This window comes from Pezoporus wallicus, unplaced genomic scaffold (genome assembly GCF_028554395.1).
Source record: "Pezoporus wallicus isolate ANWC-B61680 ecotype Strahan unplaced genomic scaffold, APGP_CSIRO_Pwel_v1 contig_6520, whole genome shotgun sequence".
Classification (NCBI taxonomy): domain Eukaryota; kingdom Metazoa; phylum Chordata; class Aves; order Psittaciformes; family Psittacidae; genus Pezoporus; species Pezoporus wallicus.
Window position 1 is genome coordinate 1,663,992 of NW_026636887.1, and position 27,730 is coordinate 1,691,721.

Sequence of the window (27,730 nt, forward strand, 5' to 3'; positions counted from 1 at the left end):
TCCCACTGCACAGAGGAAAAAAAACCTCTGTCTTAGCACACAGAAGCTGAGCAATACAGGTAGTGTTTAACCCTAATGCTAAACACAACAGGCCATCACAACAGCAAACATGCCCTCCTTGCAAGGCAGCAGTACCTGGGTGTCTGCAGGTTGTGTGCCAGTTCCTGCACACCACTGAGCAGTGTGTTGCAGCAAATTTCAGATTTGCTGAAATTTTCAAATTTTCAGATTTGCTGAATTTTCAAATTTCAAAAAGTGCAGATGTGCACTGAAGTTTTTAAATGAAATTTATCTGCAGTTCAAGTTGACAAACCCCTCAGTGAGACAGTTTACCCAGTAAATATTTTGATATGGCACAAAATCTTGTGGTTCATGTTAGATGAACGCTTGAAGGGGAAAGCCCAAACTACCTAGCTTAATGAGGAATGTTAAGCAACGATGTGGGTGTGTAACTGAACGTGGGTGAAATACAACTGGACAAGTCACTGGACACAGCTGGGTATGGCACATGTGGACATATGAAATGGAAATTAACCACATTAGCTTAAAGTGCCCATTAAGGAAGGACACCCGGACTCGCTGCAGCCAAAGGGAAACTTCATGCTGCTGTCAATGAACACTGTGCACCATCCTGTGCTTTTTTTCTACTTCTTACTGTAAAAATTGCTCTGAAAAAAATAACCCCAAGCACTCTCTGCTAAGGCACAGAAAGCAAGATGCACTTTCAAATATTTCTTGAAATGATTAACTATCATCAACAAATATCATCTTTAACAGTATTTCTTATCTAACTAAAGCTTGTAAGTGAACATATGGAGATGCTTATAGTCAGGCAAAAAAAAAAAATCCAGGAAAGAAAAACAAAGGCATCATAAAAAGCAGGTGTCACAGTTAAAATTACTGAGTATAATTTATGTTTCCAAGAAATGAAATATGCTTTTATTTTTTTGGCATAAGATTTCTGACATCTGTAGCTGTTTTTTTCATTCAGTTTTAGGAGCAAGATTCTGAAAGTGTTGTCACTCCTGAATTTTCCTGGGAATTGAAATGCAAATACAAGCTGACATGTAAATATCACAATCACTGGAGACAGAGAAAATGAAATGTTGTTGCTAACTCAATCTTCTACTATAACTTCTGTGCACATCATATGCAAGTGGGTATGCAAATGTCATTAGTTTCCTCAAAAGTCATGCTTCCACAAAACAAATAAAGCAGCTTTTTCCCATAAGTATGACAAGGTTAATGAAAGGTACCTTATAATGTAACACTAGAAATTTCTTGACACTGTGGTATCTAAATACAAAGTGAAAAGACCCCCCCCCCCCCCCCCCCCAGCTTCTACCACAAAGATGATCCACTTACTAATCTTGTGTGTGTGTATACAGAGAGCCAATGTAAAGCAACACTAGCCTTCTAGTGCTGAAAGAGTTTAAATTTGTCATAGTTCTGCGATACCCTGGTAGAAGCTGAGCTATGGAAAATTGTTGAAATGACCTGTCTTTGACATTTCTGACTGTCTGGCTCAGGGGAGATAAAATCTTTGATTACAACTATGGATGTCTGAATATATATCAAAATAAATCTCTGTAGTTAGACTGGGTCAGGAAAACAGTTTTACAGATCGTATCAAGGCCTTTTCCTCTTGAAAAGCACTGATGTACTTGAAAGGTTTCTTGAAAGCAATCCAAGCCTAAGATGACTATTTGTGTCTGTAAGAAAAGGAAGATAGAACTCAGCGTCTTTGGCTGTTAGGGCACATGGCAGGAGCTGTATGGGCACACTGCACAGGGTAAGACCCTCTGCAGAAGCCCCATAATGCCCACAGCACATACCTTGGGCCCCATCTGATGTTTACGTGGGCCTAGTAAATAAGTGTCATAGTCTTTTGCGTGTTGTTCAGCTCAGTCTTCTGGAATAAAGCAAGGAATGTATCTCACCAGCCGTAGTGTGAAATTGAGAGGATGCCCTGATGCGCTGGGGCATAACAGGGGGCTTGTAGGAATACTTGCGGCTACAAAGCTGCTCACACCCTAGCTGAGGACTGCACAAGGTAGAGAGAGCCATACCCAGCACAGTCTCATCCACAGTCTTTCTTGGTATAAATTACCCCAAACTGCCCAAAAGTGTCTTGGGACAAAGTGGGTGGAGTTGCACCTGGCAGAGCTGGGGCTGTGCTGACACTGGGTGGTGTGGTTGCTTGGGGAACAGGGTGCAAGCTGCTCCTGAGACAGCTTTTATTCAGCACCTCAGCTGCTTGCAGAAATCAGAAGGTCTCCTCCATGCAAAGGACTTACAACGACATAATTAAAGGTGCGGTTTTAAAACCAATTAAGAGGGTTGATGTGCAGACCTATGGGAGCACTCTTGCCATTAGAATAAAAGCAAGGTTATTTGGGTTTTAACACAGATCAATAGAAGAAAAAAATCTTTAAACTGAAATAAGCATTTCCACAGGTATTCAAACTGATTTAAAGAAATCAATTTGCAACAACAGATTAAACTTAAGCTGGTGCAACTTCCTCAGGTAGATAAGCCTTTACAGATACATGCTGAATTGATGAATGCACATAGAGTTGAAAAACATCTATAGGTGAAGGTCAGAAAAATAGTCTTGCTGTTGCTGATCTAATTAATATGAAGGTTTTAATACCCAGATTTTAAAATCTGGAGTATTTTACAGAGCTCAGACAAAGAAGCAACTGGTTGCTTACACCAGCCAAGTTCAGGGCATTGTACTTACTCATGGAAGAGCTGGAGCTGGCTATGAGCAAATGCATTTGAGACCTTCTTACCCACACCAGCTAAACCATATCCTCAGGAGTTTTTGCAGCGCAGAAGTGGAGAAATTGCACACCTTATGTCATTGATCTGACAGTTTTGGCAGAAAAGCACAGGCAACCCTTGCTGAGCCCATCAGCTGCTCTCAGCTGCCCAAGCACTGCAGTGCTAGAGGTGTCCCTTTCCCGGGGGGGAGCAGCCTGAAGAGGTCCTTCATCTGCTCAGCCTCTGCTGTCCTTGGTAGAGCTTCAAGTCCCCTCCACAGTGCGTGAGGGGGAAAAGCCAGGTTTTGTCATGGAGGACAGAGGCACAGGCACCTATTTCCGTCTGCCAGGTTTGATGAGGAAGCAGTTGTCTCCAGCAGCAGGTTAGCCAGCAAGTGCCTACAGAGGCACTGCAAAACTCACCACCTTGTTCGTCACACTGGAGAAATTGACAGCAGCTGAGGAGGAACTGGGGAAAGTTACTTTTTCCCTTGGTGATGTTTAGTTTTTGAAATATGTGATGTGCTTCAGGAGAAGACACACAGCAATGTCAGCAAACCAATGTTTTGGCTGAGTCAGTTTCAGCAAATAGAGTAAAATATTCACTCTTGCGCAGCTTTAGTCACACCGATAACAAAAGCAGTGTCCATTTTTTTCTGCATACCATTTTGCTGTATGACATTCGTTTGCCAGATACAAAAATCTATAGAAGTCACAGAATGGTTTGGGTTGGAAGGGACCGTAGAGATGATCCAGTTCCAACCCCCTGTCATGGGCAGGGACACCTTCCACTAGACCAGGTTGCTCAAAGCCCCGTCCAACCTGGCCTTGAACACTGCCAGGGATGGGGCAGCCACAGCTTCTTGGCCGAGCTGTCTCCACAGAGGAGCCTCCAGCCCCGAGCGAGGCCAAACCCCGCGTGCAGGAGCCCTAGCTGTAAACGGCGAGAGCCCCCCCCCGAGCCCCGAGCCCCCGCCAGGCCTCGCCCAGGAGCCGCAGCTCCGCTGAGGCGAGCAGGGACCCACAGGGCTGAGCGGGGAGGGCGGGAGCAGCGCGTGGGCGTGGCGCGGCGGTTGGTGCCGGCAGCGCGAGCGGGCAGGGGGCGGGAGTGGGAGCGCTCGCCTCAGGGCCAGGGTCCGGTTCCGGAGCTCTGCTCTGGCTGCCCCGGCGGTGGCAGCGTCGGCACCGGGCAGAGCCGGTGAGAGGGGAGGCTGCAGCGGAGAGCTCGGGATGCATGGAGTGCCTGCACCGGTCTCGTGGGGCGAGGGTGCACCATGGGCAGGGCTGCACTCGGTGGGCCCTGGTGGAGGCCCTCCTGCAGCAGGAACTGAGCTGCGGGCACTGTCAGTAGCTGAAAGGTGTCAGGGGAACTGAGAGGGAGCTGAACTGCTTACTCCAGGCCCAGACTGTGCAGGGGCCTCAAGCGTCCACCGTAGCGCATACACAAGAGGAGGAGGGCATTAATACAGGAAGCTGGGAGCTAGTAACCAAGAAAAAACAACAACAAAAAAAAAAAAAAGGAGGAAGAGGAGAAGAGGACAATTAAAGCAAGGGGCTTCCTCTAAAATCTGAGATCCCATCCAGGTCTGCAAGGGGCTAGCAAGGACATGCTTGCTGCACTGAGTGGACAACCAGCTGATGCATCACTAAAGAGGATCACTGCTGGTGTTTCCAGGAAAAAGCAGCAGGTCGTAGTAGTAGGTGACTCTGCTTTGAAGGTCGCAGAGGCACCCATCTGTCAACCTGATGCCATCTCAAGGGAGGTGTGTTGACTGCCAGGGTCTTGGATCAGGGATGTTGCTGAGAGTCTGCCTGGTGTAGTACGTCTTGCTGACTATTACCCACTGTGATCCATGTGGGTGCTAGTGATATTGACAGCAGGAGCCTGGAGAACTTAAAGAGGACTACAGAGCCCTGGGGGAGGTGGTTATGGGCTCTGGGCCTCAGTTTTTTCATTGATCCTCTGGGTCAAAGGGGAGGACCTTAAAAAGGCCAGTTGGATTTGGCAGGTTAATAAATGGTTAGAACAGTGGTGCCACAAGAGGAATTAGAGATGTGTGCACGGCTACAGGAATATGATGTCATTGGCATCACAGAAACATGGTGGGATGGCTCCCATGGCTGCAGTGTTGGAATGGAAGGTTATGGGCTCTTTAGGAAAGACAGGCCCAGCAGATGGGGAAGGGGAGTTGCTATTTATGTAAGGGGTAGGCTGGAGAGTATGGAACTCTGTATGGGGACAGGTGAGCAGTCAATGAGAGTTTGTGGGTTGGGATCAGAGGGAGAACAGCAATGGCGGACATTACTGTGGGGATCTGCTACAGGCCTCCAGATCAGGAGGACTCTGTGGACAAAATGGTCTGTGCACAGATAGGAACAGCCTCATGCTTGCAGGCCCTTGTCCTCTTGGGGGACTTCAACCACCCTGATACCTATTGGAGGGATGGTACAGCCCAGCACAAGCAATCCAGGACATTCCTCAATTGTGTGGAAGACAACTCCCTCCTGTGAGTAGTAGAGGAGCCGACAAGGAGAGGTGCCATGCTTGACCTTGCGCTCACCAAGAGGGAGGGCCTATTTGGGAACGTGACGCTCCAGGGCAGCCTTGGTTGCAGCGCCCTGGACTTCAAGAGAGCAGACTTTGGCCTCTTCAGGAGCCTGCTTAGTAAGGTTCCATGGGATAAAGCCCTGGAAGGCAGGGAGGCTCAAGACTGTTGGTTGATATTCAAGGATCACCTGCTCCAGGCTCAGAAGTGTTGCATCCTGACTAGAAGGAAGTGCAGCAGGAGGGCCAGGAGACCTCTCTGGATGGATAAGTTGCTGCTGAGGAAACTTAGAGTGGAAAAAAAAGCCTATAGTAGGTGGAAGTGAGGGCAGGCAGCCTGGGAGGAATACAGGGATGGACGATGTCCCGGAAGCTAGGGACCAGGTTAGGAAAGCTAAGGCCCAGTTAGAATTAAATCAGGCAAGGGATGTGAAAGATAATAGGAAGGGCTTCTATAAAAAATATGTAGGAAACAAAAGACGGATTAGGGGTAATGTGGGCCATCTCTGGAAGCTATCATGAGAACTGGGTACTGTGGATTTGGAGAAGGCTGAGCTTCTCAAAGACTTCTTTGTCTCAGTCTTCACTGGCAAATGCTCTGACCACACTGCCCAAGTGCAGTGTGTTTCCAGGAAAAAGCAGCAGGGCAGATGCAGGGACTGTGAGAATTAAGACCTTAGGCCCACTGTAGGAGAGGGTCATGTTTGAAATCAGCTTAAGAACCTGAATGTGCACAAGTCCATGGGACCTGATGAAGTCCATCCATGGGTCCTGAAGGAGCTGGCAAATGAAATTGGTAAGCCGCTGTCCATCATATTTGAAAAATCATGGCAGTCAGGTGAAGTTCCCGACAAGTGGAAAAAGGGAAATATAACCCCCATTTTCAGAAAGGGGAAAATGAAAGACCCAGGGAACTACAGACATGTCAGTCTCAACTCTGTGCCTGGCAAAATCTTGGAGCAGACTCTCCTGGAAGGCATGCTAAGGCACATGAAAATCAACAAGGTGCTTGGTGACAGCCAGCATGGCTTCACTAAGGGGAAATCCTGCCTGACCAATTTGGTGGCCTTCTGTGATGCTGCTACATAACTGATGGATAGGAGCAAAGCAGTTGACATCTTGTACCTGAACTTGTGCAAAGCGTTCGACACTGTCCTGCATGACGTCCTTGTCTCTAAATGGGAGAGACATCAATTTGACAGATGGACCAGTCGGTGGATAAAGAACTGGCTGGATGTCTGCATGCAGAGAGTTGTGGTCAATGGCTCAGTGTCCAATTGGAGACCGCTAACAAGTGGTGTCCCTCAGGGGTTGTTGTTGGGACCGGTCCTGTTCAACATCTTTGTTGGCAACGTGGGCAGTGGGATTGAGTGCACCCGCAGCAAGTTTGCCGATGACACCAAGCTGTGTGTTTAGGTTGATACGCTACAGGGAAGGAATGCCATCCAGAGGGTCCTGGTAAGGCGGGCTGATGCCAACCTTACGAAGTTTAAGCATGCCAAGTGCAAGGTCCTGCACTTTGGTCGGAGCAATCCCAGGCACAGCTACAGGTTGGGCAGAGAAGAGATTCAGAGCAGCCCTGCGGAGAAGGACTTGGGGGTTGGTTGATGCGAAACTGAAAATGAGCCGGATTCAGTGTGCACTTGCAGCCCAGAAAGCCAACCGTATCCTGGGCTGCATCAAAAGGAGCGTGACCAGCAGGTCGAAGGAGGTGATCCTGCCCCTCTGCTCTCATGAGACCTCATTTGGAGTATTGTGTACAGTTCTGGTGTCCTCAACATAAGGACATGGAACTGTTGGAACAAGTCCAGAGAAGGGCCATGAGGATGATCAGGGGGTTGGAGCACCTCCCATATGATGAGAGGCTGAGAAAATTGGGGCTTTTGAGCCTGGAGAAGAGAAGGCTGAGTGGAGACCTCATAGCAGCCTTCCAGTAGCTGAAGGGGATGTACAAGCATGCTAGGACTCACATCAGGGACTGTAGTGGTAAGACAAGGGGTAACAGGTTTGAATTTAAACAGGGGAAGTTTAGGTTAGATAAAAGGAATCTTTACTCTGAGGGTGGAACAGGTTGCCCAAGGAAGTTTTGAATTCTCCATCTCTGGCGGTGTTCAAGGCCAGGTTGGATGGAGTCTTGGGTGACATGGTTTAGTGTGTGGTGTCCCTACTCATGGCAGGGGGGTTGGAACTAGATGATCTTAAGGTCCTTTCCAACCCTAACTATTCTATGTTTCTCTTGCCTTCCGAGATAAATGTATTCAGAAACAGTAATCCCCGTGCAGTGGCTTCTGTCACTGGATGATCTAATTAAAACTTGTCTGTCCAAGTCTCTAGGAGTCACTGATGTCTATGTGGCATAAACCAGTTTCTTTCCAACCTCAGCAAAAGTTTTCCTGAAACAAGCAATATCCACTAATACACTCAAGGCTTGTACTGCTGGTGGCTGCTGCTTGAATTCAGGAGGAAGAAAGGGATAAAGTCAGCAGCTCTTCAGGCTGATGGAGTGGGGTTCTATTTCATCCTTTTCTACCTGTACTTAAGACATTCTTGCATTTCCAGTAAGCTGCCATTTTACAAAACATGCTTTTGTATATGCCCAAGTAATTCACCTAAATCCCACAGTGCAGATATGCAAGTCAGGTAAAAATATGAAACCACAAAGGGTACTAGAATAAGTATCTGAAACAGGAACCTGTGGAAGGGGGACAAAATGCCACTGCCTTAGCTCACTGATGGGTCAGTAATTTGGTGCTTAGAGGTTCTTCATTAAGAACAATGGACAACAGCTGTTACTGTGGTCGGACACTAGTGCCCTTGGGATGAAGAGGAAGGCTAATTGAATTCTAGAGAGGCTCCCTTGTGTTTCAGAGCAAGGGAACAAACCAGGGCAGCCAACTTCCCAGTACCAGACTATGCATTGTGGCAAGTTTATCTGTGGTGTGACTAAACTGCTTTCATTAGAAGGAGTGAATTTAGCCTCCTAAAGCTAAATTCAGGGAAACTGAGATAATCCTATTGGTAATTTTGACTGACAGCCCAGGGCAGTGTTTGCTTTTACTTTGTGTAAATGTTGCAGGAGAAGGAGTGTGTATTCTTGTAGACATCTTGCTTGCTTTGGCTCCAAATGTACTGTTACAACAGTGTGAACTCTTCTGTGTCAGTTATTCATGGACATCCGTATCTTCACAGTAACAGATGTGGGCATGTCGTGAATAAAAGAACAAAAACGAGTGTTCTCACAAAGTCAATCATTTGTTTCTGGCATCTGAATCTTCTTTGGCTTCTTTGAAGCTGTGATACTTGTCTTTGGATGCAGCCAATACTGAATGTAATGTTATTTTGAAGATCTTCAAGCCTGATCAGCCCTCATTAGTTAAAACAATGATGGTATTTTCAGCTTGCCAGATGAAAGTGTACTTTATGTTTTTAGCTCTTAATTCAATTGGATATCTTCCAGTAGCAAATGGTTTCAGGTTATAAATTTCTTCATTTCAAAAGTGATTGTCTGAAATCTGACCTTGCTTTGGAATGATATTGAGATGCATCTTTGCTGCATGTTCTCAGACTTCCCATCAGTTGTTTTTTATTCGAGCAGTGACAACATGCACTACACTTTTTGCCCACCCAAGCCAAGAAGACTTTTACAACTTGCTTCCTATGGAACAGAGGGAGCCTAAACATCCCTAGAAGTGTTCAAGGCCAGGCTGGATGGGGCTTTGAGCAACCTGGTCTGGTGGAAGGTGTCCCTGCCCGTGGCAGCGGGGTTGGAACCAAATGGTCTTAAGGTCCTTTCCAACTCAAACCATGCTATGATTCTGTGATTCTATGATTTGTGTAGAATAACTCTGGATTTAATTCTAGAAGCCAAGACCACTGTAGGTAGTAATATACCCCTGGCAGTTTTTTTGTTTACCTTTGTCTAGGGCCTATTCTTGTTTGAACTTTTCTCTCAGGCTGTCTAGACTGAATGATTTCCTGATGCATTGTTTCCTCTTTGTGTCTCTCCATTGTTTGCAGAGGCTGTTTGAACTTCAGTCATTCTTAACTCTCCTCTCTGCTTCACCTTCATATGCAAGTGTTCACTGGTTGCTCTGCTGCAGAGTAGGAGGTTATCACCTTCTTTAGTTATGTTGGGGTGCCATACTAAGAACATTTTTACCTTTACCTAGTCATCTCTAGTATACATTATTTTCATATTTTTGTAACTGCACTGCACTTTCTACATCTGCCAAAGTAAAATGGGGAAATAAACACGTGAGTATTGCTTTCTCAGAGCTAGTGGGCTAATTAAATTAGATGCTCCGGGGATATCCAGAGTTTTAGAACATACTGGAACCCAGCTTATGATCCAGAGTTTTGGAAGATACTGGAACCCATCACAGTATTTCCACCACAGATTTTCCCTTCACACATGCACACATATTCACATCCAGGCTTTAAAGCAAACAAAGTGGGTTAAAGAAAACCAGATACTGAACAGTCCTATTTAGTCCCATTTTTTGACTGAGACCCCTTGTGGAAGGTACTGATGAGGGTGGTTGCTGGACTTCTCACCAAAAAACCAAAGGCCCCCAATTAGAAGAGTTTGAAAAGCATCTCTTTAAATAATCCTGTACAAAGGAGACACCCAGCCACTATGCAGCATAATCCCAGATGATAACAATGAATGCAGTTAGAATGAAAACCAGAGGGAGGAATATTGCTTAAAGCAACTCACTTTTATTGACAGAGTACTGTAAGGCAAGGAAAAAATGTTTGCCAGATTTTTTAAAAAGAAGATTTGCAGCAAGAATGATTCAGAAAGATCTGCAGTTCAATATATTATTGAACTTTCAAAGATACTTTATTTTATAAATCCAGTATTTATCTTTTTGTCATATATACAAAAGCTCATCTTACGCACAAAACAGAACACAAAGGAATGTATTTGCATATGAGGTTTTGTTGATGGCTGTTAATTTAGTAAACAAGAGAATGCACACATTTATTACTATAGAGTTACAATTGACTAGATTTCAACTTAAATATATCCCAAAACACATAAAGAAACCACAAAATACAGATGTGTTCAATATGACTATTTAAAAAACCAAAAAAATCTAAACCATGTTCAACTATACACAGGGAACAAAACACTGATAGATGCCAAGAAAACTATTTTATGGCCAGAACTGATTTTGCATTTATGGTGAAGGCATCTATGAAAACAGTGCTGTATTCTGACCACTCTACGTTAATATTTTGGCCAGAAAACATCACAGAGCACTGGCTTTTGTCTGCTTTTTAAAGGACATATATTTTAAATGGTGATGTACATTAGCTGTGAGCCTCTTACAAGATCTCACATCAGGCCATATTAGAGCAACCTATCATTTCCATAGGAAACAATGGTAACAGAAAGGTCCTCGCTATGCTGAAATACCCAGATGGGGGCTGAGCTACCAAATCTGCAACCTCTTAGTTCTTCCCTGATGGAAGGGCACATTTTTATCCTACATTTTTAGAGGGCCTTAAATTCTGAAACTAAAGAACTCTTCTGTGTTTTGTGGCTTTTCTTCTCCACCTCCATATCTGTATAGCCTTGGCCTTTCACTGGAAAAACTGATATGAAAGGATAGCTGCTTTTTTCACCAGTGATAATGTAGCACTATTGATGCTTCATAACATAAAAGAAGGCTAACATGTCAAAATGTGATGCACCAGGATAAAAGAGACAAAGGTATTTAACCACAGTACAGTGTCATGCCTTAGCTTTGCAGGGCTGTAGCATGAGTAGTAACATGGGTAAGTAAAATTCACTTCTGCAGCATAACTGGACTGTATTTTAAAAGCCATACAATACTGTTCTGTAATTAGAACCCCCGACATGCTAATTTTTATCACACAGACATGAAGAAAGTTATGACTACACAAAGAAACGGGACCCAATTAACAGGAGAATGACACCATACATATGAATAACCAGTATATTCGGAAAATGAAGCATAAACCGTATTTTTCACATGGAGGTCTTTTGCTGGATGCTTAGAGACACAGTTTTCATGTCTTTTTTTTCTTGATTTTTTTCCCCTGTTTTCTCTATGAAAATCAAGCTCTTTGCATAATTAACCAAACGTCAAAGATATTTACATTTTAAAAGCCAATCCTTCACCTTCTGTTTTTAAAATTGGTTTTCCTGTATTTTGCATATTTTTTAAAAAGGTCCAGAAAAATCTTAGAATTGTAATTCAGAATCTGCACTTTGTAAAAACACTTTCCTTGAACATGAAGTCAGTGCTGACCTCTTCAGGTGATTTGTGAATAATAAAATCTGTCTAAAGAAACATTACTAAATAAGAACTGAGGGAAAACACAAAAAGAAGAAGTACATTACCCCTGTATTGTAAAGTGTTTCCACATTGAAGTATGGTATAGGTTGAAGAAAAACACAAAGGTGTGTATATCAAAATACGTTTTCATTATGTAGCTACAGAACATAGGAAATATTTCAACGCCCTGCCTGCTAAAGGCAGTATAGTCTCTCTGGCTTTGTTAATACTGCTCTTGTATACAGGTTTCTTAAAGTACAGTTAGTGCCTATAGAGGTGAGTTCTAACACGTGTGTGCTATGCTTCATATGGCAGAAGGATGAGCATTTGATTATGACACTGATGTTAAAGAAATTGTACATCACACACATCTTCAGTTCTAACCATAGAAAAAGATTGTACTTGAAGTGGTTGTTGTTGCAGTATGACTTAATTTTTTCTCAGATATCAAGAAGGTCCTCTCCGCTTTCATCACTTTCCACAGTTAATTGTCTTGTCCACCATTTCTTGACTTCCGATCCACAGGAAGCAGCATCAGACATGGGATTCATTTTGCATGCAACAGATTTCATAGTTGAACGTCCACCAAAGCGGAGGTTGACTGAAGACACTGAATGGCTTATTGGTTTGGGGGCTATAAATGAAACAGAAAGTTGTATTAGAGAAGATCTGCTTCTTGAACAGTTTTGCGCAGAATTCAGGCATATAGGACTAGCTTAACTGGGGCACTTTTAAACTGATTTAGTGCAGAAAGAGTAAGGCTCTATTCTAATGTAGGGTGGTTGTTGTTTTTTTTTTCCCAGCTCCAGCTGTTCACACTGCTCCCACTAATTTGCTGGTAGAGCAGTTTAACTGAGCAGTGCTTAATTTCCTTCTGCTGGGATAGCTGATGGAGTTGATCTCTTCTTACCTGGCCAATTGCAGCCTGAATGGTTTAGGCAGTACTTACTTGACCTGACCTGCTGGCAAAATGATAAAGTGGTAAGTGGCAAAAAAAAGGATAAAAAAAGTGCATTTAAGGGCAGCAGCTACACCTAGGAAGTGATTTTATTGTGGCCTAAGGGTGGAAGCCAGTATGGCTTTAGGAAAGCACTAAACCCCATGTGTAAGTATATAAAACCCACAGGTGATCTTAACGATGCTATTCATGATCTTAAATATATGCCTTTGTTGGACTGAAGGCAGAGTATTTACCATCTGCTGGGCTGTCCCATGCATGGAGGTGACCCTCCTTTTCTGAGACTGTCCACTAAGGCACATTTAGGATTGACATGTCCAAGATCAGCACTAAGAAAGGAAATCCTGAACTCTTCATTCTCACTTGAAAAACCTATCCAGTTGGCTACAATAGTATGATTCCTCCTTTGCATGCTCCCTCTCTTTCTCTCTGTTCCAAAAAAAAGCAATCTTTGCTGCTCAGTGATGTTTAAGTAGAAAACATGGATTGCAAGTTCTCTATTAAGCTGTCCTGTTTCTTGGACAAGTACTCTGGTCACAGGTTTGATGGTATTCACAGCATGATCATCTTTTCTACTTCCACTTAGATGTGATTAGGGTCTGAACAGTGGCAGCCTTTGAAGGCAGTGCTCTGACTTGGAATAGGACTAACTGATGACAGCTGAAAGCAGGTTGATGTGCACACACCTAACCTACTGGTCATGAGTATGCAGTCAGCAGAAGTCATTATGCACTTTAAAAGAGACTATTTCAGGTGGCAGAGGGTGATGGGGAGTGCTCTTGAGATAAAGATTTCATAAGGTGTCAGGCTATACCCTCCCACCCTCCTATAAGGCATAGTCTAGCCTTTATTTTATACCAGACTACAGTTACTAGAATAACTTGAGTATGAGAAAATAAATTGGAAACTGATTGTACACCTGGCCAATTCCTGGCTGAAGTGAAGATATAATAACATATTATTATCGTGTAAGGTATAAACCATGTGCCTGGTATGCTTAGACAAGACAAGGCACTCAGAAGTACTGGTGTTAGGAAAAACTTCATTTGCACTGTGCTTTATATGATAAAAGAAAACTCTAAATGCACAAGATTCTATTCCAAACAGATGTGACAGTACAGCCCCAATCCAAAGATCCTGAGTAAATATCTGAAAAAGTAAAAAAATCCAACCATCTGCATATGGTAATGCTTGAGCCAATCTTCCAAACTTTCAGAATTTGAAGGAAGAGGAAAGACTGCTGTATTTTATCATGCATGAGTGTAGAAAAACCCTGATGTGGGTCCAAGCAGCAAGCTTGCTGCTTGGATAGAACTCTGAATCATGAAGCCTCTCATGGTTTGTTATTGTACAGCAGTGATTTGGCATGTGGAGACTATACTAATAAACATTCTTCACTTACCTGATGGCAAACGCCATTGTCCAAATTTCCGCTGAGGTTTTCCAGCATCTCCAGAGTCTTGTCGATAGCCACCTCTGTCAGAAAGTGTTGGGCTTAGAAGCTGCTGCTGGCTACTTGTCTGAACAGAGGAAGAATCTTAGTCATAGTTCCTTACTGCATGGGGATGATCTTAGAAAGTGTTGTCTTTCTACTCTATTTCCAAGCTTTGCACATGAATACAAACAAAATATACTGCCATTTGTTAAGGCAGTATGGCTTCCGTTTACTGCCCCAGACAACTACGGGTAATAGGAACAAAATAATCACCCCCTACACCCTCCCCATACCCCATTTGGTCTCAATCCATCAGACAGTCCCACTGAAGGGTACACACTTGTTCTCGGCCTTCTACAGTGGAGTCCTTATGTTGTACCTACTTCATTCCCTACCCTGGAAAATTCCAGGACTCCTGCTCAAAGACCCAGCATGCCCAATGTTATCACTCTGTAAATATTCAGAATGCTTGGACAGGAAAGCTTCATAACCCTGAGCCTGTAAACAACTCATGCTAGAGCTGAAAGTTGGTGCTGCCAGAATTGTACAGTTGAGTTTGCCCTTTATGGTGCTAGCAAAACAGCTAACTATTCTGGGGAGTTATTGCCTTAGACCATCTTGCCTCTGCATCTGATGGCAAAGACCTAAACAAAACAAGATAATGCTTTCAACTTTTCCAGTTAAAATGATGTTTAAAAATGAACAAATAAGAAATATGGAAGCTTTCTAAATTTGTTCCAAGTAGATGATAGTCTTACGGTGAACATACCTCTGGTTGTGTGCCGTTATCCTGATTAATAGCATTCATATCTTCACTTGGCTGTGTTGTCTCAATGCTGGGAGGATTCAGAAATCGGCTCAGCTCCTGCTGTTGACTCTCTCTTAGACTATGGATAATGCTGCATGACTGCTGTTGTTTCTGTTAAGGTACAATATGTGACAACAAAAATGTTCTCATTGGTGTACCACAGTGTTTTATTCTTTTTAAAACCTTCTAAATATTTAACCAAACATTACGCACCAGATACGCATACCAGATGCATCGATAAAACTACATATATCAGATGGTCACTATTTAAATACAGTGACTTCCAGCATATGTCTAACCTGTATGTAGGGAATAGAGGATAAAACTTATAAACTATATTAAGTGGAAGGCAAGCTGCTCAATTATTGGTATAAACCTGGAGTTTAAAAACACGTAAAGTTTTCAATTTATGAGTAAAAAAATCTTGCAAAGAAAAGGAAAAATGAATTGGTAGAGATTCACTACAAATTAGATGAAGGCAATGAAAAACATCCTGATTTCTTTCATGAACTTTGGAACAGGCTGTCAGTAATACTGAATAAAACAGCAGTGGAAACCTTGGGACTGAATATAGATTTACAATACAAATAGAAAAACAAATCTACTACCATTATGATCTTACAATCTAATTTGCTTTTAAATTAAAATAAACAGCCCTTAGGAAGGGTTTCACTTTCCTGGGTAGTTTTCACATGCTCCCTCTAGAGAGACTTAGAGACTAACATCAGAATTTGAAAATATATATTAACTTCCATAATTACATTCAGTTTATAAAAGGTTCATATAATGTGAAATGATCTGAACCATATTATTAGAGTGAAATGAATAGCATATTTACTTTAACATAGTGTAATTCAATATCATAATGAAATGAACAACAGAGTTGAATAAACCTGGAATTGAGAGCTGAGATTAAATTTACTGCCGTTATTATAACAGAGATCAGATCAAAATGAAACTATCTGAATATGCCTTGAAAATTGACATTTCATCTGGAATGTACATTACATTCAAATTGTCCAGTTACGGTTTTTTTATAAATTTACAAACACAAAAAAATCCCATGATCACAGATCTCTGTGGAAAACCTCCATTCACAAGAAGTAAGCTTTTATAAAAATGGAAAATATATGGACCAAACCCTGGACTCAGCCTTACAGTAACTGAAAAATCAGTCATCAGTGCAACCAGATTGTGACATGTTATATAAAGGAAGAGTTATTTGTTGAACAAAAGAGAAGAATAACTTCAAAACCTAATCCAAATTTCCTGTTTTTTTTTGTTTTTTTTTTAATATAGATTTTGTCCAAGGAAAAATGGTGACCAGCATATATTGTAGCTACCCCAAGAAAAGGCAAAAAAGTTTCTGACAACCAGAAGCACTGCATAAACAGAAGTACTGGCTAGGTCTGTAACAGTAAATTAAACAGACTGGGATTTCCTGCAGGCCTGAAGCTAAATGCCAGGCCAGGACTTGCTTATCTTCCATCTACCACACAGGACAGTTTCAGGCTTCAACCACTGCATACTGGGAGCAGTCTCTACTCTGATCCATGCCTGGAGGGCAGTGATGCGCTCCTATGGCAGTGGTCCGGGAGAGTATGAGTACACATGGGCCGAAACTGTGCTGAGGAACATGCTAACAAGTATGGGTGACCCCATTCCAATCATAAGCCAGTGCTTTGGCCATGTCTGGTTTGCTGCCATAGACACAGCTACTGTGCGTCTTGGTTCATATACCTGATGTGCATGTACACACTGCTCATTTGCAAACACAGTTACTGTAATGGCTCACTCCAATGATGTGTCTAGATACAGGTTCCATTTGAAGACTCATTTGCTGGTGACTGATCATGGTATCTTCTGCCAGCAAAGACAAGAAATTTATACAATTACATTCTGTGAGGAAGGATTCGGCCTGTGAGGTTTCATCAAATTACACTGTTTTTAATGTATTTCTTTGACTTCGGTTTCCTCACATATATCTTCCTGCTGTATTGAAAAGACAGATACATTTTTGGCAGGAAGACAGTTTTTGCCTTCAAGGTGCCTATTTTTATAGCACTTTCAGTTGAGCTGTAACATTTTTTTTCTTTTGCTGAGTTAGCAACTGCTACATACTTCTTCAATATTATTGTGACTCCAGAGTAAATGAAGCATAGCGACAGCAAATTCCAGCATTGTTGAGCAGTACAATGTCTGCAACCATTTAGAGACTAGTTTAGCTTGACTTACTGCTCTGATTCGCTTCAAACACTTCTTCAGCCACATGCGTATGGTCTGTTTGGCCACCTCCTCTTCTATGGTATATTCCAGTTGTTCCCTAGCAAGCAGCTCTTCCAGTTGCAGACTCTTCCTGATATCAACAGACCTATACGAAAGCATGCTGGAAGAAACACGGCTTTTTAATTTTTATTTTAAATGCTGGTGACCTTACATTTTAATTTCGAAAATCAAATCTCATACTTAACACCTCAGTGCAAAAATACGTAATTGAGGTGTACGCAATAAATTCACATTTGAGGCTTCCAGATTGCAGAAAAGACTTGTGGTGCTCAAAACAAATGAAAACCTTATCACTAGAGCTAGTTATCCAATACAGGTGAGGTACTGAACTGTAAGTAACTAGGGCATCTGTGGTGGTTTCATTCCCCCCCTTTTTCCCCAAAGTGTTTATGCTTGGATAATGTTCCCGTTTCTGTTTATTTCTAGTCAGATTCATTGTCATGTTGCTACACATGCGAGAACAATATTTCATTACTTGAGATACAAGAACAACACGTGAGTGCTGCTGTTTATGACAAACTGTCTCCAATGAAAATGTTAAAATTACTTAGAGCTAATTCCCCAGCACTTGCGTTTTCCAGCAGTAATATTTTGCAGGAAAATGAGGGAAATACAATTTTTGTATTACACTTAAAATGGCACTGCCTCCCAAGCCTAATGAATGCTGGCTGGCCTGGAGAGAAACAGGCCATCATACCTGTTCTACAGATTTAGAGAAAAATCTCAGCATACCTGAGCACATCATGGAAAGTGACATCACCACCATTATGGAGCCGCTCCATTTCGTAGCACATGTGCTTGAACAGGAGCTTGTCCTTGTCGAGATCAACCTCCAGCCTGCCTCGCAGAAGCCTCAGAAGAAATTTCACTCGGAAGGTAGGGATTACTCCCTGGGTAAAATTGTGTAATAGATGGTAAATTATTCCTGTGACCTAACAACCAGCTCAGACATTCAACTTGATCAGTGAGAGAAACACTGTTTCTGCACAGACTCTGCATCAAATCCTGGCATATTTAAGACACTGTGAATACATTACTGAAAAATACACACATGCAGCCAGCTCTTCAGCGCATTCACAGAAGTCTTTGCTGTTATTTGACTGATATATGATGAGAATCTGTGCTGTTAATTTTGCCAGAAATTTTCAAAATTGCTCAGGGATTTAGTTTCCCCATTTGCACTAATCTGTAATGAGGATCATATGCCCAAAGAGCTGCCTTTGAAAACCTGAAATTAAACTACAATTTAAACATTCAGGGCCAGGCCTATACCTGGTTGTAAACCTGTCCCCTTCTCTGTGCAGCTTTTCAGAGGAGAATGTTGGGAGTTTACTAGTTTTTCAAAGGTTTTCTGCACTAAGAGTCAACCCAGCATGTGTTGCTCTTCTTGTGACAATTTTGATCTGCTGTTAAAAAATTAGGACTTACAGTGTTTCCCTCTGAAACTGTGGTATCCATACTTTTAAAATATTTTGTTCTGTTAAATGAGCCTGACTGGAACTATTTCTTGCTGTAATGTGGTGTTCTACCTCAGAGAGAGATACCGTCAATGCTGGGCATGATGGATGTAGAACTCTCAGTACAGACTCAGCTTCCACCTCCAGCACAGCCATGTGCCAGCTACAAACAACCAACTTCCTTCATGTTGTTATATTAAAATCTTAGTGATGTCATGAATTATTCAGATGGTGATTTAACTTGTGTGGGCATCTGAACAGCTCAGTTTCCCAGATGTTCTTCTCCTCCTAGAATGACAGAATGGTTGAAGTTGGAAGGGCCCTCTGGAGGTCACCTGGGCTGACCCCCTCTGCTTAAGCAGGGCCTCCTAAAGTCAGTTTTTCAGGACCATGTCCTGATGGCTTTTGAGTATCTCCAAGGATGAAGACTCCACAATCTCTCTGGGCAACCTGTGCCAGTGCTTGGTAACACTCATGGTGAAAAAAATCTTTCCTGATGTTCAGAGGAAGCCTCCTGTGTTTCAGCTTGTACCCATTTGCCTCTGGTCCTGTTGCTGGGCACCACTGAGCAGAACCTGGCTGTGTCATCTTTGCACTCTCCCTTTGGGCATTTATATACATTGGTAAATTCCCCCCTTAGCCTTCTCCAGGCTGAACAGCCCCAGATCTCTCAGACTTTCTTCATAGGAAACATGCTCCAGTCCCTTCATCATCTTTGTGTCCCTTTGCTGCCAAGCTGTTTCCAGCTGGTAAGCCCCCAGCATGTACTGGTACCCAAGGCTGCTCTTCCCTAAATGCAGGACTTCGCAGTTCCCCTTATTGAACTGCATGAGGTTTCTGTCATCCCATTTCTCCAGCCTGTTGAGGTCCCTCTGGATGGTAGCACGACCCTCTGCTATATCAGCCATTCCTCCCAGTTTGGTGTCATCTGCAAACTTGCTGAGGATGCAGTCTGCCTCATCATCCAGATTATTAATGAGGATGTTGAACATGACTGGACCCAGTATTGACTCCTGAGGTATATGACTAGTTACTGGTGTCCAGCTAGAATCTGTGTTGCTGATCATCACACCCTGGGCCTGGACATTCAGCCAGTTATTAATTCACTTCATCGTCTTCTCATCCGGCCCATACTTCATCAGCTTCTCTAGGAAGTTATTATGGGACACAATGCCAAGATCTCAGCAAAGCCCTTTTGAAGATCAGACACATAAATAGACGTGAGTCTACAGACCTCTTGGGGAACAACTCTCAGGGAGCTGGGAGGAAAGATGATATTGTATTGATTCTATGAATAGCTAGCTACATTTGATTTTAAATCTACTATTGTAACTACTTCACAGTAGTAAAGAATAGAGGTCAGTATTTGAAGGGCCATGAAAGATGTTAGGTCATGCTCACTGAACTTTTAGAACTTGAACAGTAACTGCTCATTGAGTTCTGTCAACACACATTGGTTTCCCCATATACTTTTTCAAGGAAAAATGAAAATTTACTGGATTTCTGTGCACATTGTTAAGTTTCTTACCTCTCTTTTGTCATCAACCATGTTCCATATAATTTGAAAATGCCTAAGATCATTATAACTTAAAAGTTGGTCTTCTTCAGTTGAGTAAAACAAGGAGAAATTCTCCACAATGATAGCTGCAAACCACAAAAACAAAATAAAGAAAGCCTGTAATTAATTTCTGACAGGATAACTTCTATAAGCAACAATGGATTTCAGCACAATATTAATTCTGTTGCACAAACTTCACATTAATAAATGCCTTCAGCTGTATGTTCAGATGAGAATTCTGAATGGGTAATATACTGTTGTGCTACATTAGTATTCACTGTGCTCACTTTTTAAAAGGTATGTCTTAAATGCTGGTGAGATGCCTAATCTAACATCTTCACCTACTTGATACTGGAAGATGTTAGATTATCAACTAGATGAATTCCAGTGTTGTTGGAAAAATGTTAACTGGACAAAGGAAAAGCTGAGAAAATAGTACTTCTTAGGGTAACTATGCAAATACAACATTCTCTTTGTTTAAAAACTTTCATCCCCAAACATCCTGAGTTTTAGCATACACCAGAGAAGTATCAAAACCAACATATACATATAAGGTAACAGTGAATTCATAACTGAATAGCACAACAGACTTGCATCTAACACACTACGTGCCAAGATGGACCTTTTTGTTATTAATGTGTATTTTCACTTACCAACAAGCAAATTGAGCATGATGTATGCAATGATGACATAAAATGAACAGAAATACATAAGAGCACCAGCATAATTTCCACAGTCTGTTTTCCAGTAGGTGCTGTTATCTGGCGTACAAAATGGAGGCTGGACCTTCAAAACAAAAGAAAACAAAGTCAAGCAATCATAAAAAGAGATTTTTAGTTTCTCTGCAATAAATATAATACTTATGACTATTTCTCTAAAGCATCCCAATTAGTGAATAAGCCAAAGTGTAGGCATTAAAGTTAATCTGAAAAGTCACTGTGCCCCAGTCAAAGCAAAGAGCGGAAAAAATGAGTTACTGCACATCTGATTTTTAAAACATCTTTTTATTTTTGTTTTTAAATCATGTAATAGTCCAGCCCCATGAAATATTACACTGTGAGTGTGTGATTGGAACTGCAATTTGTGTGTCATGTTCTGAGGTTTAGTGAACATTATTCTTTCTTGAAGAGATAAAGGCAATCACAACATTCCGTGTACAAAGCTAAAATACTGGAAATACTTTGAGATGCAAGGCTGTCTCCTGTTTCTTGTCTACTTTATTTCTGGCAGTATTGTATTTACCATGCAGTCATGCATAATTTTGTTCCAGTCTTCTCCAGTAACTATTCTGAAGAGTACAGTAATAGCCTTGCCAGCTGATGAAAAATTTGCATGTCTGTTTTAAAGAATAAGAGAGAGAGAGATCATTTCACATCCCAGAACTAAAACGTTGGCAAGAATAAATGCAAATAATTTCCATTTTCTATTGCTCAACTATTTTAGTCTGAAAAATAGTTACAGAATTATTTGAATGAGCTCATTGAATTATTTATTCCATGACTCAAGATATAATAGCTGAACTCTAGCTCAGACGCAGGTCTCAGCATTTTGTCTCATTTTATCAAAGATCTAACACAGGCTTAAGGCCAGATCCTATCTCCTGTCTCCATTCTCTTCCTGAAGCCTGGTGATGCTATTGATTGGGAAATCTTCAGTTAACATCCAGTTCACAGAATTGTCACCTGTCTGTATCAGGCTGATATATAGATTGGGTGTTGGTGATAAGGTGTAGTAGGTACAGTGTGTTTCAGCAGCTTGTGGCTAGTGCAGTGCTGCTTTGAAGCATATTCCACTTGGCGTAATGAAGAATAGCTCTAGGTCTGCTCTGGGCTGGATTGGGTGTCATTTGGTCTGAGGCACAAGAACTGGAAAAATGATTCCATGTCTCCTAACTGAAATTCTGTTTAGAGCTCTTCAGCTAGACCTGGGGACTTGCCTGTTTTTTACCACAGATAAACTCTCTAGTAGAATGTAATTTTTTCAGGCTGTTTAAAGAACATCCCCACGAGGTAGTAAGTATGTACTGTACCTGTTAATGTTCTCTCCATATTTCACTGTACCAAATAAAACTACTCCAGCAAAAGCATAACAAAGAAGCAGTAAGAACATTCCCACTATGATGAAGAAACTCTTGTACATGCTGACAACCACAGTCAGGAGTAGCATTTTTAGTGTCACCTGGAAGGACAGAGAAGAAGCAGTCCATGATGCCATTAAGGAAAGCAGAGATAAAAGGGGAGAGCGTTGCTGCAGCTGCCATTTTGAAAATGAATTCTTTACACATATATACTGAGGGATGAACCCAGTGAAAGGAGACATTACGAATCTTATTGGAATTGAACATTTTGTGTCCTCCTCTGAAATGTAGTGGGCTTTTTACTTGTTAAAGAGATCTGCATATCTGCCTAATTTGCAAGGTCCAGATGTTGCTCCTCAAAGAATATATAGGATAATAGTGTAGGATAACACAGCAATAATACAGCATAAGCTTAACTATAATATTCTAGGATCAGTATACTCCAGAAGTATCAAAATTAGCATTGCATGAACACAGCAGTATACTACTTTGGGCTTATCTGAAAGTGATGCTGTTACGTGGAAACCACAGATATTGCAGCCTACCTAAAAGAATGGATTGATGTATAGGGAAAGGGGTATTCTTAAGATCAGCACAGCTTGATTAAACTAGTAATTTCTCACACAAGTTGGCCAAAAGAGCTTAAGAAGAGAGCATTTTTTTGGAAATTCCATAGGCTGTAGGCCTAGATAATAGATATTACTTTCCCATACATACATATTGTACATTTTATTCTTATTATTGTCTTAATCACTTAGCCATTTGGATGCTATGGAAAATTCTTTTAAATGGGACTGAGGGTAGCGGTTTTCTTTAGAGATACACCAAACTGATAACTCATGCTGACTTTCAGTCATCAAATTACATCACAACAGATAAATTAGTGAAACTGATACAGCTCCTAACATGAAAGCACAAGTGCCTAGGTTAAAACCTTGAAAAAACTTCAGAATCAATCAGGAGGCTTTGAAGGCAATCACTTGGTCTGACTGCATAGAAGAAGCAAGGATTTTTCATTTGAGTTCCAAGGCTCTACAGGCTCTGTGTAGTTTGATTGAAAGAAAACTTTTTATCTTTACTGAACAAACCCTCTGACTTACTGTTCTTAACCCCGGCAACCTAGTACAGCAGGCTTTTCATCACATTTACTTTAATATGTCAGACTTCACAGAAAATGTTTGGATAGTCTAAGAAGTTCTACAGCAAGAGCATGCAGAGTGTCACCACTTGTTAAACAAATGTGTTTGTTCTCTGCCTATGCTTATTCTGCCAACCTCCTCTCAATTACACCAGAGCAAATCCAAACACAAAAGAAATACAAACTTCAGAAGTGACTTGCTTTGTAGCCATGGCAGTGTTTCCAGAGGAGTATCTTGGCCCACTTTTTTTTCTAATTGAATGTAAGTCCTTTACTGTGATAAGACGTACATTGTAGAGACACAAGACATAAACCTGCACTCTGGAGGAAGAAACTTCTAAAAGAGAGCACTACCATAATGAGAGCATTAACCACCACTCAACTAGTCTGCCAGAGAAAATAAGCAAATAGCATGCACATCACACCAGCAGCAGGGACTGAAAGTCGCACAATATTTGTTCAGAGTTTTAGAGAGTGTTTTTAAAATCTGCATGGCATTGCAGTTGCACTTTTTCTATTTTTGCAAAAAATGAAGCTTTTCCAATAACTGTAACATAGTGCTATTGTAAAATATACCTAAAATCCTGACATTTTAAAGACAGCACATAAAATTGGAAGCTGCTGCTTGAAGTCTCATTTTTTTTTGGCATATAAAATGGAGCCTTACAGAATGTGCACTAGAGACACAGCATCTAGCCTTTAATATGTACATGAGCACTACAATGGCTGTAGTTCCTAATTTATACTTACATGCTTCCCACAAATCGAGAAGAATCTGAAGACAATTACGCATGCCCCCATCATGTATGTGTACGCATTCTGGAACAGAAACACAGAAGACTTAATAGATGTACCCCAGGGATCTCATGAAAAGATCATGATATCTGGTCTTCTAATAATGTAGGGCAGTTGCCATATGAAACAAGAGAAATCACTAACCACCAGCACTAATATTTCAGTAAAGTGGAGCAGTAAGAAACTAGCAGAAGAAGCTCTACCACTTCAAAACCACTAACCCAACTTCCCCATACATCAAACCCCAAAACTTACAATCTTCTATTAGCTGGGCTGTAATTATGTCCAACAGCCCCAGTATACTTGTCTAGGCAGCTGCTGGCTTACAGAAATTTACAGGCCTTCCAAGCCACTCAGTAGCAGGGAGCAAACTGTGAATGTCAGGGCAAGATGACTTTGACAACTTGCAATTGATGACAAGTATCAGCTACCCCTTCTCCTTCCCTTGTTAAATAAGGGAAACAGGCTGTAGCCAAATTTTAAAAACCAGGGTGGGACAGAGGGAGAGCTGACTTCCTTCCCTTTCCTCCACGCCTTCCTGGATTAAACATTGACCCTTAGCTAAAAACAGTGGTCCAGAGTCACTGCTGGGTTTGAGACAGATTGTATTGTTCAGCAATTTTGAACCTATGCCTTCCTCCAGTCCTTTGTTGCTGTGTGGATTCTGTACACTGCTTCTTTCTTCCTTGATGCTCCCAAGGCTGCTGTTGGCAGGGCCTCTCAGTCTCTTCATATTCTTTCCTCACTCACATCCCTCCTAAAGACTTCAGTTTTCTACCATATTTGCAGACTTTACCTCATATCAGTAAGACAACTTTTGTACATTATCATTGCCAAAGACAGTGATTCCTTCTTCTTAGCATAAAGCTTAATTTGTCTCAGCCTTATAAACCTCCCAAGCATTTATCTGGGTGAACAGCAGTGATCCTACTGCTGCTGCTTAACAAATAAAATCAAGCTTAATCGTGGGAACTCTGTTTTGTAGATCTTACCAGTAAGGCAAAGTGAAGTATCACCCATATAACTCCAAGAGATGTCACCAAGAGATCATACCGATTTCTTCTGCTTTGCCAGAAGCCAGCAGGTGACATGGCAATAATCTTCATTGTGACCTATGAATACAAACAATTTCTCAGTTGTACTAAAAAAATTATTTCTTGCTTTAAGAACCTTTTCCATTCTCTAAAATGTTTGATTGAGCTTGTCTTATGAAATAGTTTCAAACAGCCAAGGACAGGTTTCATGTCAGCTGGCTGTTCCCATGTGGACAAGTTAGGCTGCTAGATGGAGAAAAACTGGTACTTGTGGAAGATTACAGATGACCAAAAGCAGGAGATGCACAGGATTCTGGAAGTCTCTCTCTCTCTCTCTCTCTCTCCATCAAGTATCGAAGGAAGGAGTGCAGCTGACCACCTTAGACTGAATGCTTAATGTATAGATTGCTGAGGTGAATCTGTGTTTAAGTTTTCTTATAGATAAGCAAGTAATGAAGTTGGAAAATTATTCTGTCAATAATACGTAGCTAAAAGGGGTATAGTATAGTATCCTATCTAGCTAGCTGTCCGTAAGCAGGCTAAAATCACATAAGCACATTGTGTTTTGTAGCACCTGTAGTTCAAATTATTTAAAAAGCTTTCCCATATCGCAGATATTTCTTGCCATAAAGAATACTCTGTACTTGGCACCATCTGTATTCAGCAGATGTAAGAGAAGAAAGCTAAGAACTGTAAAGACAGTACATTTTACAATGTACCTGGTAAAAGCAGCCAAAGTGCTTGACATTTCCAATATAGGTAACAGGAGCATAGAGAGGAAGATTAAGAATAGATACTGATAGGAAACAGTTACAACAGCTAAAAGATACTGAGGTAGGATAATGGAAGGAACACTTTAGAATTTCTCATACACAGTTTGTATTAAACTTCAAAGCAAATCAAGTGTTACCATATAAAGGCTGTAAATGTCAGACATTCATTACATGATTTTTTCCATCCCACCTTGCAGCATTGCCATTTAGCAGTATTCTTTACATTCCTGAAACCAAAACCGCATATAAAAGGACACTAGTTTGACATAAAAGGTTGATTTTCCAGTTATTTTTTTGCCATGCTAATGTTTTCTGAAGCCTGACTGCGAGATGAAGAATATGGTCTCTGAATGTCTTATTTTCACTTGAGGTACCTGAAGGTATCTTGCCTCCTTCTACCAAGTCAGCGGAGATGCCCTAGAATACTGGATAGATGTGTGGGGCTGACAGGGCTGACAGAAGACCTGCAAACACCCTTGCCCTTTTGTAGCAGCTAGTGCAGGCAAGGGGAGATCAGCTAGGGTATCCCAAAACGCTTTTGATGCCTTTAGTTATTTAGGTAACTGAATCCCACCCCACAACTCCCTTGTTCACAGTGACAGCTTAAATATCTAGCTCGCATGTAGAATTAAACCACTGAAGTTCAGATGTTTATAATCTCAAACTGAGTACCACACTGTGCAAACAAAAAAATTATATCTCATTTTATTCTGTGATCATCAGTGTGGTAACAGAAGTGAGGCCTCCGAATTCTTCCTGTTCTTCTTTACCACATATACTGTTGTGAGCAGTAAGCATTTAAGACTGAATCAGGAGTCCTTAGACTGGACACAGAGCCATTAGCTATGCAGAAGTCTTTGGCCTTCCTCATGGACCATGGCTGCTAGTGCTAGCAGAACATATATATATATATATATATATATATGTATAACAGACTGTAACCAGACTGCTGCATCAGGAAAGATCCTGGGCAGGAAGCTGCTTTCTCTCTCCGTGAACTGTGTGCACTCAGTGTGATAGCTTGCCTGTTGAGGCAGTCAACAATTTTTTCTTGGCTCTGGCAAAGTTCCTTTAAAATTCTAGAAGAGCATTTGTTTCCCCTGGCAGTATAAAATAAAAAAGTATTTCTAAAGAATAGTTACTAGGTAAATTAAAACCTGTCTGTGTATGATACAAATCAAATTTTTCTGTGTTTACTCAGTCTCTCAGGAGATACTGTTTTCTCCTGGGTAGGCGAAAGAGAAGCAACAACATGGACATACTCTAGCTACAAGGTATTCACATCATTGTTTATTCATCACTGCTGGCAAAATGTATCACTGGAACACAGGAACTGTCATACTGGATTAGAGCAGTGGGAAACGTAGTCTACTATCCTGTTTCTGACAGTGGTATCAGCTATTCAGAGGGAACTGAAAAGAAAAATAACCACAAACTTACAGAAGAACTGTGTACTAACCTAACAGAGGAAGGCTCTTCTTTAACCTCATAAATGTGTGCTTTTTACACTACAGATAGCCTTATACATAAAAGTGCTTTTTAAAACGTGTTTGAGTCCTTAGATTCCAGTCCTGTGAAAATAGGCTAAGTACACCTTGCACAGTTGGTTGTAGTTACAGTTTTCTCACAGATAGAGAATCGTTACCACACAGGATCCAGATACATGCAACAACAAAGACACAATATTGGAATTTGGCATAGCTTATTAAAAGGACTTAAATGGAGATATGATACTAAAAAAAAACCCAACCAACAAACTGAAAAGTTTATTCCTGCAGTACATGTTTAAAGAC

At 41.5% G+C, this 27,730-nt stretch overlaps 1 protein-coding gene across 1 annotated transcript in view; it reads right to left on the reverse strand.

Annotated features, from left to right (window-relative positions):
- Nucleotides 1–10,232: 10,232 nt before the first annotated feature.
- The window catches only part of NALCN (sodium leak channel, non-selective), a 232,873-nt gene continuing 215,375 nt past the window's right edge, over nucleotides 10,233–27,730 (reverse strand). The window contains exons 34-44 of the mRNA XM_057402107.1: nucleotides 25,123–25,242; nucleotides 24,086–24,154; nucleotides 22,150–22,298; nucleotides 21,363–21,456; nucleotides 20,774–20,906; nucleotides 20,091–20,206; nucleotides 17,838–17,995; nucleotides 17,055–17,205; nucleotides 14,781–14,930; nucleotides 13,979–14,096; nucleotides 10,233–12,252 (exon numbers count right to left, since the gene is read on the reverse strand). Coding sequence (XP_057258090.1) covers nucleotides 12,059–12,252; nucleotides 13,979–14,096; nucleotides 14,781–14,930; nucleotides 17,055–17,205; nucleotides 17,838–17,995; nucleotides 20,091–20,206; nucleotides 20,774–20,906; nucleotides 21,363–21,456; nucleotides 22,150–22,298; nucleotides 24,086–24,154; nucleotides 25,123–25,242 — 1,452 coding nt within the window. The 3' untranslated portion in view covers nucleotides 10,233–12,058. The remainder of the gene's footprint in view (nucleotides 12,253–13,978; nucleotides 14,097–14,780; nucleotides 14,931–17,054; nucleotides 17,206–17,837; nucleotides 17,996–20,090; nucleotides 20,207–20,773; nucleotides 20,907–21,362; nucleotides 21,457–22,149; nucleotides 22,299–24,085; nucleotides 24,155–25,122; nucleotides 25,243–27,730) is intronic.